General features: G+C 40.5%; 2 protein-coding genes and 1 pseudogene across 3 annotated transcripts; 2 read left to right on the plus strand and 1 right to left on the minus strand.

The window, feature by feature from the left end:
* The first annotated feature begins 184 nt into the window (after positions 1-184).
* On the plus strand, positions 185-5,820 carry LOC104778756 (translation initiation factor IF-2, chloroplastic). Its single transcript, XM_087500323.1, has 12 exons — positions 185-2,211; positions 2,309-2,341; positions 2,607-2,720; positions 2,895-3,044; positions 3,180-3,278; positions 3,368-3,430; positions 3,714-3,869; positions 3,972-4,037; positions 4,201-4,437; positions 4,540-4,815; positions 5,079-5,267; positions 5,387-5,820. The coding sequence occupies exons 1-12, from the start codon at positions 667-669 to the stop codon at positions 5,540-5,542; spliced, it is 3,084 nt and encodes a 1,027-aa protein (XP_087356449.1). The 5' UTR covers positions 185-666; the 3' UTR covers positions 5,543-5,820.
* A 269-nt stretch (positions 5,821-6,089) lies between these two features.
* On the plus strand, positions 6,090-10,399 carry LOC104775832 (leucine-rich repeat receptor-like serine/threonine-protein kinase At1g17230). The gene is made up of 3 exons (XM_087500322.1): positions 6,090-9,593; positions 9,676-10,059; positions 10,141-10,399. The coding sequence occupies exons 1-3, from the start codon at positions 6,677-6,679 to the stop codon at positions 10,164-10,166; spliced, it is 3,327 nt and encodes a 1,108-aa protein (XP_087356448.1). The 5' UTR covers positions 6,090-6,676; the 3' UTR covers positions 10,167-10,399.
* A 1,251-nt stretch (positions 10,400-11,650) lies between these two features.
* On the minus strand, positions 11,651-14,422 carry LOC104775833 (receptor-like protein 2 pseudogene; annotated as a pseudogene). The gene has a single exon (XR_015589975.1). The product of XR_015589975.1 is annotated as a receptor-like protein 2 pseudogene (transcript).
* Between the last annotated feature and the right edge of the window lie 138 nt (positions 14,423-14,560).

Raw genomic sequence — 14,560 nt, forward strand, 5'->3', positions numbered from 1 at the left:
ATTTACTGATGATAATATTAAAAAAAGTTAATTTTATCGTCGGTTGTTTGGGTGACGAATTTGCCCTCTCTATACCATATATATGCGGCTAATATTTTGTCACGTGTGCAGTGTGCTAATCACGGAGGTGGGTTTCATTTATAAATGGGCTTTTCTGTTGAGCCCAATATCATAGTTTATTTTCAGACAAGAAAGGAAACTGAGTTTTTTTTTTTTTTTTTTTTTTTTTTTTTGTGTGGATAAAATGGTTTTTATAATTATTATTAGAGTAAAAATAATTTATGACATTTAATTGTTAGTATTTTTTTTATTTGTAAAAAATTGGCCTTATCGGAAATCCGCGAAAAATTCAGGCAGAGAAGCAGCCACACCCACACACACACACACACACAAAGCTCTCATGTTCAAAGTTATCTCCGCTTCTTCTTCCTCCACTTATCTTCTTCTTCTTCTTCTTCCTCCTCTCTCTTTTTCTTTCTCTCACCATCTCTTTGGTTCGCTTATCAATTCTCAATTCAGCTTGATGATTACGGATTCGATACGTCGATAACCTCAATTTCTTACGGATTCTGGTTCGAAAATTCGTCGGAAAATTGGAATGAGATAAGAAAGTCTCTGAATTTGCTCTATCCCTTTTTATAGTTCGTTTTCTGGATTTTATTGGAGATGCCGTCGATGCTTGTTCTCGTCGGCACAATGCCATCGCTAGCTTCTCTGGTTAGTCTAGGTGGTGCTTGTGCAAGTGTTTCAGGATCGACTTCTTCGGATGCGTCGTATGCATTAGTTAAAAGGGTTTCTTTGTCAAGGAGAAGTGTTAAGGGTACTAAGAAATGGCTCTGTAGATATTCCGTTTCGTCTTCTACTACTACTACTACTAGTACTACTGCTGACTTCATTGCTGAGCAAAACAACAGCTCAGTTTCTATAGATTCTAACTCGTTTAGAGGGAGTATAGATGGTGGGGATGATAGTGAGGTTGTGCTGAAGCAGAATCCTAAACCTGTGTTGAAACCCCCTGTGCCAAGGGTTGAAAGAGGTTTGGGGGTGAATACTGCTCCTTGGAGTAAGGATTTATCCAATGGGGGTAAGTTCGATGGGCAGGAAGAGAGGGATAAGGTTATTGAATCTCTTGGTGATGTGTTAGATCAAGCTGAGAAATTGGAAATCCCTAAACCGGGTAATAAAGAAGGTGGTGAGGCTGTTAAACCGTCACAGCCTAGTGCCAACAGTAGTAACTCGAGAAATGGTAGCTATGCGAGCGCTGCAGCTACAAGGAAGACGAAAACTATGAAGAGTGTGTGGCGTAAGGGCGATGCTGTTGCTGCTGTGCAAAAAGTTGTTAAGCAATCACCTAAAATTGAACCTAGAACGAAAGAAGATGAGGAAGAGGTTAATGCCAAAGCAGGCACTCAATTGGCACCACCTCAGCCACCTTTTAGACCTCAACCTCCTGTAAGACCCCAGCCAATGTTACAAGGGAAGCCTATGGTAGCTCCGTCACCCGTTAAGCCACCTGTAAAGAAAACACCCATCTTAAAAGATCTTGGTATGGCAGCAAAGCCTTTGGTTTCTGAAGAAGTGGATTCTAGCGTTAAAAGTAAAGAAAGGAAGCCTATTTTGGTTGACAAATTTGCTTCCAAGAAAAAAGGTGTTGATCCTGTGGCCTCTCAGGCTGTGTTAGCTCCTACTAAGCCTGGAAAGGGTCCTCCTTCTAACAAGTTCAGAGTTGAGCACCGTAATAAAAAAAATGCACCAGCTAGTCCAAGACGAAGAGTTGTTGCTGAAGATGACGGCGACGAAGATACATCCATTTCTCGATCAGGTAGAAAAGGGAGAAAATGGAGTAAAGCTAGTAGGAAGGCTGTGAGACTCCAGGCTGCAAAAGACGCAGCACCTGTCAAAGCTGAAATCTTAGAAGTAGAGGAAGAAGGAATGTCCATCGAGGATTTGGCTTACAACCTAGCCATCGGCGAAGGTGACATCCTTGGGTATCTATATTCAAAAGGGATTAGACCTGATGGTGTGCAGACCTTGGACCGCGAGATGGTGAAGATGATTTGTAGAGATTACGATGTTGAGGTCCTTGATGCTGATTCAGTTAAAGTAGAAGAGATGGCAAAGAAAAGGCAAACTTTTGATGAAGAAGATTTGGACAAGTTAGAGGACAGGCCTCCTGTCATAACGATAATGGGTCATGTGGACCATGGAAAGGTAGGCACAGTTTGCACTACTGTTTTTTTTTTCTCTCATATCCTACTCGCCCATAAGATATGTAGAGTCCTAATGGCATTTGTTACCTATTTTGCAGACTACTCTTCTGGATTATATCAGAAAAAGCAAGGTATGGATGAGATTAGCTATCTGACGTAACATTGATTTGCCTTTTTATTTATCAACACGTTCATTGTGGCTTCTTAAGTTCTTTATCAATTCTAAAGCATGGCTAATGGAAATTAATGTGTTGAGGATGCAACTCATCTTTAGCTTAGGAGTTTATATTTCTGCTTTGTTTCTGAAATACTATTTATGTTTGTTCATTTTGCTTACTACCAAGGTTAGTGCTACATAGCATCTTCAGCTAATCTCGCTTTGCTGGATATCTGTAGGTTGCTGCTTCAGAAGCAGGGGGAATTACACAAGGAATTGGTGCCTATAAGGTGTCGGTCCCTGTTGATGGAAAGTTGCAGTCCTGCGTTTTCCTTGATACCCCTGGACATGAGGTAGATCCTTTTTCTTGCAGTTGAATGTTCACTTGTTCGTTTCTGATGCTGAATTTTCATTGATTATATACTTCCTGAGCTTCTATTTTTCCATGTAGCATGTTCTTGACTATCTCATATCTCTTGTTAGGCATACCATAGTTTTACTCATCTGACTTTTATGTGCTCATCTAGGCATTTGGTGCTATGAGAGCTCGAGGGGCACGGGTCACTGACATTGCAATCATTGTGGTTGCTGCTGATGATGGGATTCGTCCTCAAACAAGTGAAGCAATAGCTCACGCAAAGGCTGCTGCTGTACCAATAGTCATAGCTATAAATAAGGTAGTAGATTCATGTAGCACATGTATTCTTCTATCTACGAATAGAAAGATTGCTGAGTACTGTTTCTGTTTTGTTAATTCTTCTTTACTTTGTGAATATGTAATTTCTCTCAGTCTGATTCATTTCCTGTTCCAGATAGATAAAGAAGGAGCAAGTCCAGAGAGAGTGATGCAAGAGCTTTCTTCAATTGGTTTGATGCCTGAAGACTGGGGTGGTGATGTTCCAATGGTTCAGGTTGAAATACATACTTTCATCACATATATGTTTCAGGGTCCACATGTTCCATAGGTTCTCATATCATGCTCTATATCTGCCCTTAACAGATCAGTGCGTTGAAAGGGGAGAATATAGATGATCTGTTGGAAACTGTCATGCTTGTTGCAGAGGTTAGTTTGTTATAATACCCATGATAACAAGCTTGCTTGATTTTTCCGTCTCTTTTTGCTAGATGCATAATGAAGCTTAATTTTGACTTCTTCTTGTAAGCTACATAGTGGCTACGAAATTACTTACATACTTGCTCCAAAGTGGACCCAAAATCTTGTTTTAAGGAGGGCTATAGACTAATAACACTTACATATGGGATTAATTCATATATTTTCTCCTAGTCTCTGCTTTTGCTTCTCAATAGCTTTTGCTTGTGGACTGACTCTATTTTGACTGTTACAGCTACAAGAGTTGAAAGCAAATCCACACAGAAATGCCAAGGGTATTGTTATCGAGGCTGGACTTGATAAAGCAAAAGGACCATTTGCGACATTCATTGTTCAGAAGGGCACTTTGAAAAGAGGGGATGTTGTTGTTTGCGGAGAAGCTTTCGGAAAGGTCTACCCAAAATTTTAGTCTTCTCCTGAAGCCGCATTGTGCAGATGTTATAAAATGGCTAGAAACTTACCTACTTTGGTCTTGCTCTGTTTTTGTGTTTAGGTACGAGCTTTATTTGATCACAGCGGGGAACGAGTTGATGAAGCTGGGCCCTCCATACCTGCACAGGTTTGTAGTTTCATAATCTAACCTAAGTTAAACGTCACTGCACACTCACTAATGGAAATACCCTATGCAGTTTCATGTTTATTTTCTTGGTGACACAATTTTGATACTATGTTCTCATGTGTGGATTGATTTAGATATCTAATTTGAGAATTACATTTTGCAGGTGATTGGCTTAAATAATGTCCCCATTGCTGGTGACGAGTTTGAGATTGTCTCTTCCCTTGATGTGGCGCGTGAGATGGCAGAGGCACGTGCAATATCACTACGAGATGAAAGAATATCTGCAAAGGCTGGGGATGGAAAGGTCACGCTTTCCTCTTTAGCTTCTGCTGTATCAGCGAAAAAGATGTCAGGCTTAGATTTGCATCAGCTTAATATCATCTTGAAGGTCGATGTACAGGTAAAGAGTCTATATGGTTTCATCCGCTCATCTTCTTAAACACTTTGGTTTCTGCGGTCGCTTCTAATTTATGCTGATGCAAATCATCAATGTGACAACTAGGGATCCATTGAAGCCGTCAGACAAGCCCTGCAAGTCCTCCCTCAGGAGAATGTCACTTTAAAATTCTTGCTACAAGCGACAGGGGACGTCAGCAACAGTGATGTTGATCTAGCATCAGCGAGTGAAGCCATCATTTTTGGATTTAATGTCAAAGCGTCTGGTTCTGTTAAAAAAGCTGCAGAAAACAAAGGTGTTGAAATCCGACTATACAGAGTTATCTATGAGCTTATTGATGATGTGCGAAACGCAATGGAAGGACTTCTTGAGTCTGTTGAGGTTAGCATTGATTTCTTAAGCAATTCGGAAGCGTTTTTTTGTTGCCTTATCTGATAACAAGCCTCTTTAGAGTTACACACGATGAGATATCTGTTCCTTCCACATGAGTAGGCATAACAACTGGAATTTATTTTTTGGTTGAATAGCCTGAAAAGTAAATCTCTGTGTCATGTCATGGAGTATCATAAAACATAGGTTTTGGTCTCAGTTCATGAGGCTTATTGGATTTTTCGAAAACTGAAGATTTCTGTTGCTGTTGATAGGAACAAATCCCGATTGGCTCAGCAGAAGTTCGGGCTACTTTCAGCAGTGGTAGTGGTCGTGTGGCTGGGTGTATGGTGAATGAAGGGAAATTTGTCAAAGATTGTGGCATCAGGGTACTCCGGAAGGGTAAAACTGTCCATGTCGGTGTCCTTGATTCTCTTAAACGAGTTAAAGAAAACGTGAAAGAGGTAAACTATCAGCTTCCATCTTACATGCTGAGATATGTCCAAATCCAAACCAAATCCTGTCTCTTTAGACTTTCTTACTTGGTCAATATAAACCTCTCACGCTGATTATGATTTTCTAGGTGGGTGCTGGATTAGAATGTGGTATTGGTATGGATGACTACGATGATTGGATTGAAGGAGACATCATCGAGGCCTTTAACGCAGTTCAAAAGAGGCGAACGCTAGAAGAAGCATCGGCTTCAATGTCTGCCGCGATTGAAGAGGCTGGAGTCTAATTGTGATCCTGCTTTTGCTTCTAAAGACTAAAGTCATCAAAGAAACTCAAGCAAACAACAAAATCAGACCCTCAGGGTAAGATTTGGGTCACAACAGTTTGGTTGGTACATTGTTTGTATGGTCTCATATTGTACATGGCAAATGTTTCTACATATGGTTGATGATGTAGGAAAAAAAGGAAAAGACCCAAATGAAACAATATTTATCTTGAAAAAGTCACAAAATAATATCCTTTATTTATTTTGTCTATAATAAATTCATCCCTCTTGTTTTTTAATTTTTTGGTTTCACGCAATGCTTTATAAATGGATTTACGCCTCAATTGAGAATTTTTTATAAAGTTACAAAATTATGTGTTTGAACAACCTTTGGCTTGATAACATTTTTGAAAAATAAGATCACAAAAATGGTATTTCTGAAAATTCACCTCCTAATATGAGAAAGTGGGAGAACATTGGTGTAGTGGCAATTTAACAGACAAGATGGGCGCGAAAAAGACAGCAATAACTCCCCCACTTATGTGTGTATGAAGTGGCTTTAACGGTCAACGATAGAAATGATGAGTTCACAGACTCCAACGCTCTCTTCTCACCCATCACCAGAAAATTAAAACACAAAAAGTAAACAGTGCACTTAAAAGATCATTGTCCTGAATCATCCTTTTTCACGTGTCGTCTTCATCAAATCCTCACCGTCACAACAACCAAGATCCTCTGTTTTCTTCGATTGACAACCCAGAGAAACACTAAAAAGGATCCCTACATTTTTATTCAATGGATTTGTACTACAAAACCAGATCACCATCACGTGATTTGAAACCACTAGCAGCTCAAAAATATGGTGAACCAAATCGGAGAAAGAGACGATGTCGTCGACAAAGAGAACTAAAACAGAGTTGACTTCTTGTAGAGACAGAGAAAACAGAAACCTTTCCAAAGTGTTTTGCAGATAGTCTTTCTTGATCAATCAAAGTCGGTCTGTCTTTTTCTCAATCTCAATCAAAGTCGGTCTGTCTTTTTTTTCCTCTTAGCCAAAACCATTCCGTGACTGCCCCAAACCGACGTTTCTTTTCGTTTCTTCCTGATGTTTCCGGAGATCACTCTGTGTTCATACCGAAGCTAACTTGTATAAACATGAGAGGACGGATATGTTTCCTAGCAATAGTGATTCTCTGTTCTTTCTCTTTCATCTTTGTGAGATCCTTAAACGAAGAAGGGCGTGTTCTTCTGGAGTTTAAAGGTCTGCTTAATGACTCCAACGGCTATCTAGCAAGCTGGAATCAGATGGATTCAAATCCCTGCAACTGGACCGGAATCGCGTGTACCCGTCTCAAAACTGTAACTTCTGTTGATCTAAATGGGATGAATCTATCAGGTACGCTATCTCCTCTCATATGCAAGCTTAATGGTTTAAGGAAACTGAATGTTTCCACCAACTTCATCTCTGGTCCGATCCCTCGAGATTTATCTCTCTGTCGAAGCCTAGAGGTTCTTGATCTCTGCACAAATAGGTTCCACGGAGTAATACCAATTCAGCTAACCATGATCATCACTCTTAAGAAGCTGTATCTATGCGAGAATTATCTTTTCGGTTCAATCCCTAGACAAATTGGTAGTTTGATTTCGCTGCAAGAGCTTGTGATCTATAGCAACAATCTCACCGGTGTAATCCCTCCTTCCATGGGGAAATTGAGACAGCTCCGGGTCATTAGGGCAGGACGGAACGCGTTTTCGGGTGTGATTCCGTCTGAAATCAGCGGATGCGAGAGCCTAAAGGTACTTGGATTAGCAGAGAATCTTCTTGAGGGATCTCTTCCTACGCAGCTCGAGAAGCTTCGAAATCTTACTGATTTGATACTCTGGCAAAACTGTCTATCCGGCGAGATACCTCCTTCCGTAGGAAACATCACCAGTCTGGAGGTGCTTGCGCTCCACGAAAACTACTTCACAGGATCAATTCCAAGAGATATTGGGAAGCTCACAAAGATGAAAAGGCTGTACCTTTACACAAACCAGTTAACCGGAGAGATACCTCGTGAAATAGGCAACTTGACAGATGCAGTTGAGATAGATTTTTCGGAGAATCAGTTAACAGGTTTCATTCCGACAGAGTTTGGTCAGATCCTGAATCTCCAATTACTTCATCTTTTTGAGAACATCCTTGGAGGTCCAATTCCTAGGGAGCTTGGGGAATTGGCACAGTTGGAGAAGCTAGACTTGTCTATCAATAGACTAAACGGTACTATCCCGCGAGAGCTTCAGTTCCTAACTTACCTTGTGGATTTGCAACTTTTTGACAACCAGCTTGAAGGGACGATTCCTCCACTAATCGGTTTCTATAGCAATTTTTCTGTTCTTGATATGTCTGCCAATTCTCTGTCTGGTTCAATCCCTGCTCACTTCTGCAGATTTCAGAAGCTAATACTTCTGAGTCTTGGCTCAAACAAGTTATCAGGAAACATCCCTCGTGATCTGAAAACCTGCAAGTCACTGACAAAGCTAATGTTAGGCGATAACCAGCTAACAGGAAGCCTTCCCGTTGAATTGTTTAATCTTCAGAACCTTACTGCATTAGAGCTTCACCAAAACTGGTTATCAGGGAATATATCTGCAGACCTGGGAAAGCTCAAGAATTTAGAAAGACTGCGTCTAGCTAACAACAATTTTACTGGTGAAATTCCTCCAGAGATTGGGAGTCTCCCAAAGATTGTTGGCTTAAACATCTCCTCCAATCAGCTCACTGGTCACATCCCTAAAGAGCTGGGGAGTTGTGTCACTATTCAGAGGCTTGACCTTAGTGGCAACAAGTTTTCCGGGTACATAGCAGAAGAGCTTGGTCAGTTGGTGAATTTAGAGATTTTGAAATTGTATGATAATAGACTGACCGGAGAAATTCCTCATAGCTTTGGAGATCTTACTCGGCTCATGGAGTTACAACTAGGAGGCAATCTCTTGTCTGGAAACATTCCAGTGCAGCTTGGAAAGTTAACCTCTCTGCAAATATCCCTCAACATTAGTCACAATAATCTCTCAGGTACGATTCCAGACAGTTTGGGAAATCTACAAATGTTGGAGATACTTTACCTCAACGACAACAAGCTTTCAGGTGAGATCCCTGCATCAATTGGGAATCTCATGAGCCTCCTCATCTGCAATATCTCAAACAATAACTTGTTAGGAACAGTACCAGACACAGCAGTGTTCCAGCGGATGGATTCATCAAACTTTGCTGGAAACCACGGTTTGTGTAACTCTCAGAGAAGCCACTGCCAACCACTTGCTCCAAATTCTGATTCGAGGATAAATTGGTTGATGAACGGTTCGCAAAGGCAAAAGATCTTGACAATCACTTGTCTTGTGATCGGCTCGGTTTTTCTTATCACTTTTCTTGGTATCTGTTGGGCAATAAAGCGGCGGGAACCAGCCTTTGTTGCTCTTGAGGATCAAACAAAACCGGATGTCATGGACAGCTACTATTTCCCTAAAAAAGGTTTCACATATCAAGGCCTTGTGGATGCAACCAGAAACTTCTCCGAAGACGTGGTTTTAGGGAAAGGAGCATGTGGAACGGTCTACAAAGCTGAAATGTCAGATGGCGAGGTGATAGCCGTGAAGAAGCTAAACTCTCGCGGCGAAGGAGCTAGTTCTGATAATAGCTTCAGAGCTGAGATATCAACACTTGGAAAGATAAGACACAGGAATATTGTGAAGCTGTATGGTTTCTGCTATCACCAGAACTCAAATCTTCTCTTATATGAGTACATGTCAAAAGGAAGCCTTGGCGAACAACTACAGCGAGGAGGTGAGAAAAACTGCTTGTTGGATTGGAATGCTCGGTACAGAATCGCCCTCGGCGCTGCAGAGGGTCTGTGTTACCTCCATCATGATTGCAGACCTCAAATAGTTCACCGCGACATAAAATCGAACAACATTCTTCTTGATGAACTGTTCCAGGCTCATGTTGGAGATTTTGGCCTGGCTAAGTTGATTGACCTCTCTTACTCAAAGTCCATGTCAGCGGTTGCAGGCTCTTACGGATACATCGCTCCAGGTGAGTAAAAAACATCACAGGTTTCTTTCTCCCACACTGGCTTATCTGACACATATCTGATTGATGTTCTGCTTTGTTTCAGAATATGCTTACACGATGAAGGTGACAGAGAAATGCGACATCTATAGCTTTGGAGTAGTGCTTTTGGAGCTAATAACAGGAAAGCCCCCAGTACAACCGCTGGAGCAAGGAGGGGATCTAGTCAATTGGGTTAGGAGATCAATCCGTAACATGGTTCCAACCATTGAAATGTTTGATCCGAGGCTGGATACAAATAATAAGAGAACGGTTCATGAGATGTCTCTTGTCCTAAAGATTGCACTGTTCTGTACCAGCAATTCGCCGGCTAGTAGACCAACGATGAGAGAAGTTGTGGCAATGATAATCGAAGCTCGGGGATCAACTAGTCTCTCTTCTTCATCCATTACATCAGAAACTCCTCTAGACGAAGCAAACTCCTCCAAAGGTAACATACTTTTTCTCTGCAAGTTCCAACATTCATTCAATTTTTCTGATTCTTATATGAACATTTCTTGCTGTTCTGCAGAAATTGACTTTGTTGCATCACCTTGAAGTCGGCAAATAAATCAAGTTCAGTCTTACAGTGGGAAAAAAAGAAATGTTGACTCTGATTCATTAATGATCTCTGCAGTTATTGGATAAACCAACAGATTGTTCAGAAACATTGCAGAAAACATGTAAAGCATTGTTTTAACTATTTTGCAAAAGAACAAAACCAGAGTCCAAGAACAGATAAGCCGCTAAGATCTTTCTTTCTCTTAAAGTAAAATATAATTAGTTCTACAGATCAGTTATGTTTCAATCTATACGTGTATTCAGAGGGGGAAAAATCCATAAACGTATCTTCCTAGAAACTTCGTGGCTCTCTGATAAACTCTCGTTGACATACATTGAACATAAACAAGCTTACTTCTCCAACAAAATAGAAGAGCAACCCAAGAATCGAAAGGAAAAGACAAACTTGAAATCGAAGTCAAGTGTTGATATTTTTTTTCTTTCTAAAAACAAAATCTTCTGTATCGATAGGATAAAACTGAGTCTGATACACTCAATCGTTTGTAAGACGAGATTGAGGACCTCAACGCGCAAAATCCCCAAAAAGAGACTAAAACATGACCAAGTTCAGGCTTCCTTCAAATCCCAGAATCCAATTCGTATAAATAGAGAAGAGGTGATTCATCAAAAAATTCGAATCGAACACCAAATTCCCAAAGATGGGTGGATATTTGACAAAGAAGAAGTCTGATTTCAAACAGCTACAGCTTCACTTCGAAATGCTCGTCTTTAATGAAACAACAACACGCTCGTCTCTGTATAATTCGACTCTGCGCCGCAATGCTACTCCGCTCGTACATGGATGATCGCGACGGTTACTAATAATAATCTGTTACGAGAAGATCAAACAAACTAAAAATCACGTTAACTAATTTATGTTTTTTCGTCGAACTCTAATTTGTCTATCTTGGGCCTTTGGGCCTCTTTCCCCTCGTGGCGAATTAGGTTTTCTTATTTTAAAGCTACAGCGACTGATTAGTGCAATGTTCCGCCGGGGAGGAAGCTCACGGCGTCAGTTCTTACATTTTTCCGGCCGGACCGGATTTTTTATCTCTCTATTTTTTTTGGTTCGGTTATCATCTATATTAATGTGGTAATGATGTAATACTAGCACAGTAGCACCCGGTTTTGGACCCAAAAGTTTAAATAATAATATTGGTCCAATTAGAAAGGAGAAAAGAAAACGGGGGTACCAAACTGTAAATATAAAAAATAATTAAATTTGACTGAGCCAACAACAAACACAATCGCTCAGCGAGAGAAGAAGAAGACAGGTGAATTCACTTTGTGAATCTCTTTCGCCGTCTCTAATTTATTCTCTCTCATTTCCAGATACGATGCCCTCCTCCAGGTATTTTTTTCTTCACTGTTTATTTTTTTGCAAATTTTGCCATCTACATTCTAGTGCTCGGCACTTTCAATTTCAGTTTGTAGTCATATGTGGTCGTTGGTGACTCAAGATTCCAAGTGCACTAGATTCCTTTGATCATCAAATTGATTTTTTTTTTTTTTTTTTTTTTTTTTTGAGGATACATAAAACCTCCATGGAAAAATGAAATGAAACGACAAAACGTCTTTTAAGTGACTCGCTGCACATATATGATTGCATTACATCCGCCAGGCACGCACCACTAAAGTCGAAATAAAGCTTAAAAAGTATCCACTGGCAATCCCCATAAGAAATGTTTTGTCTGACCCATCATCCTTTACCGTGGTTGTAGGTGTAGCAGGAGGTGTGCAGGAAGTCAGCAGTACACCACCGCACAACAAAGGGTTTCCTTCAAAATATGCTTTTCGAAAAGTATCAAACTGACTTCCTGTTGGTATTGCCCCTTCTAGACTGTTGTTCGCCACATTGAAATAGGACATGAAATGGAGTCCTGTGAGCGACCAAGGGATTCTACCGGATAGTTTGTTGTTGGATAAGTCCAGCCTCTCTAAGTTGGTGAGGTTCCACAGTTCATCTGGGATGCTGCCAGATAAACTGTTACTTTGAAGCTCGAGGATATGAAGACCCTTTAACTGACCAACCTCGACTGGTATACTCCCGGTCAGAAGATTCCTTCTGATGAAAATCGTAGGTGGGAGACTGGACAGCTGATTGTATTGCTGGTTGGTGGTAACGTTATTGGGATTGAGAAAAACAGGCAGCTCTAGATAGTTCTTTTCTGTTGCGTCGTACGTCTTTTGGGACATCAGAGCCTTTAGTTGAAAGATCTCCTTTGGCAGCTCTCCTATAAGAAGGTTATCGGAAAGATCCAAGTAGAAAAGCTCTGGAAGAGTTCCTAGCCAACCAGGAATTGAACCTACGAATCGGTTCAATGACAGATCTATAATTTCTACCTTCTTGAGATTGATCAGCCAAGCTGGTATTTTACCTTTCAATCTGCATCCACCTAAACCAAATATTCGGAGTTTGGGGAATCCGTCTGGTGCAAGAAAGTCTTGTTTGCTTGGAACTGTTTCGTCGTAAAAATTCTTTGCCATGATTAGAGTGGACAACTTTCTGCAGCCCTGTAGAATGCTGAGAGCCCCTGTAATGTTACTTAGTTTATTGTCTGATAAACCCATGAACGACAGGGACTCAAGTCTCAGTACTCGAGGAGATATCTGTCCCGTTAACTTATTGCCTGCAAATCTGATTGCTGTGAGCGATTTGCATGAGAAAACCTTATCAGGGAAATCACCAGTGAAGCTATTGTTTCCAAGATCTAGAACCTTAAGATTCTTCAATTGGGAAAACTCGAGCTCTGTTAAGCTTCCTCCCAGCCTATTGATCCTCAAGTTCAACTTGACGAGATTGGTGCAATTTGCAAGAGAAAGCGGGATTGAACCGGTGAGGTTATTTATATGGAGTTGGAGGCTGTGCAGGCTGGAGAGGTTGCCTATACCAACTGCTATTTCTCCTTCCAGGTGATTGAAGTAAAGTTCAAGCGTGGTAAGTTTCCTGAGCAGGGTGATATGTTTGTCGATCTTTCCAGAAAGACGATTGACTGGTAGAAAGAGTTGCTCGAGCTCGAAAAGATTGTAAATGTCACTTGGGATTTCACCAGAGAGATTGTTGAAGCCTGCTCGTAGAACTTTTAGCCTCGAGCATCTGCCTAATCCTTGGGAGATATGGCCGTTGAAATCATTATAGGAGAAGTCCAGTTTGCTGAGCTGCGGTGAACTCGTGCACATGAAAGAAGGGATTGGACCTGTGAAGCTGTTGTTGCTAACATTGAAACTGATCAAATTGATAGCGCCCTGAAGATAAACAGAACTATAGTGGAGGACTTCACCCTGCAGAAGATTGCTCGACAGATCAAGTGTCTGAATTGAGAAGAATCTATTGCTTCCGTTTCCAAATGCTGGTTCAAGTGGCAACTCACCATCAAAGCTATTGTAACTAAGATTAAGAACCATGAGCTGATCAAGGGTCGAGAAAAGACCTTGTGGGAGAGGACCCGAGAGATGGTTATAAGAAAGATCGAGACGAGAGAGACGGTGAAGTTTCTGAACAGACGAAGTGAGAATCCCAGAGAGTCCTCTAAAGGGCAAGGAAATCGTAGTGACGTGACTATCTGATGAATCATCACAGGTAATTCCCTCCCAGGAGCAACAATCAGTGGACAAACTCCAGTTCAAAGGAGAAATATAAGAAGAAACATTGCCGGAAAACCACAGGAGAGATTCTCGATCTTGCAAGTTACAGACAGCTTCCGAAGGTGTAAGAAAGAGGGCAGATAGGAAAAGAACACAGAGGAGGAAGAGATGCATGTAAGAACTCAGAGGTTGTATACGTTTCGTGATTAATGGTCTCAGAAGACCCTTGGCTTTGGATCTCATTTCCTTATCTATCATATCGAGAAGAAGAACAATACAGAGAAGACGAAGAAGAAGAAGAGAAATAGAGAACTTCTTGTCAATACCAGAGGTGACCAAGGCAAAATAGTCACCCATAGAGAAGTGTGATCTTGTCAAAACCATCGTTGACCAAGGCAAATAGTCAAAAGCTTTCATATATATTTAATTGATTTAATATTTTCACTAATTCTCTTATACCATTGTTAATTCTATGTTCTGTGTTTTGTTTATAGTAGGATTTGTTTTCTAATAAATGTTGGCAAGTGGAACTATTTTGGATAGTGCCCAAAAGATCGAGTATGAGACATAAAAGAAGGCCAAGTCTTTCCTATTTCTTTTGTTTGACTATTATCTAGTAGATTTGTTTTGGATAGTAGGATTTGTTTTCTAATAAATGTAGTTTTGACTTTTCTTACTTGCAAATTTGCAATTGGCCAATATTGGATGATTTAATAAGTTACAGCCAAGTATTTAAATATTCAAATTACTAAGAGAACTATGTTATTTTATATATGTCACTAAAAAGTAAATAAATTTAATTGGAT

This window comes from Camelina sativa, chromosome 3 (genome assembly GCF_030686135.1).
Source record: "Camelina sativa cultivar CO46 ecotype springtype chromosome 3, ASM3068613v1".
NCBI classification, from domain to species: domain Eukaryota; kingdom Viridiplantae; phylum Streptophyta; class Magnoliopsida; order Brassicales; family Brassicaceae; genus Camelina; species Camelina sativa.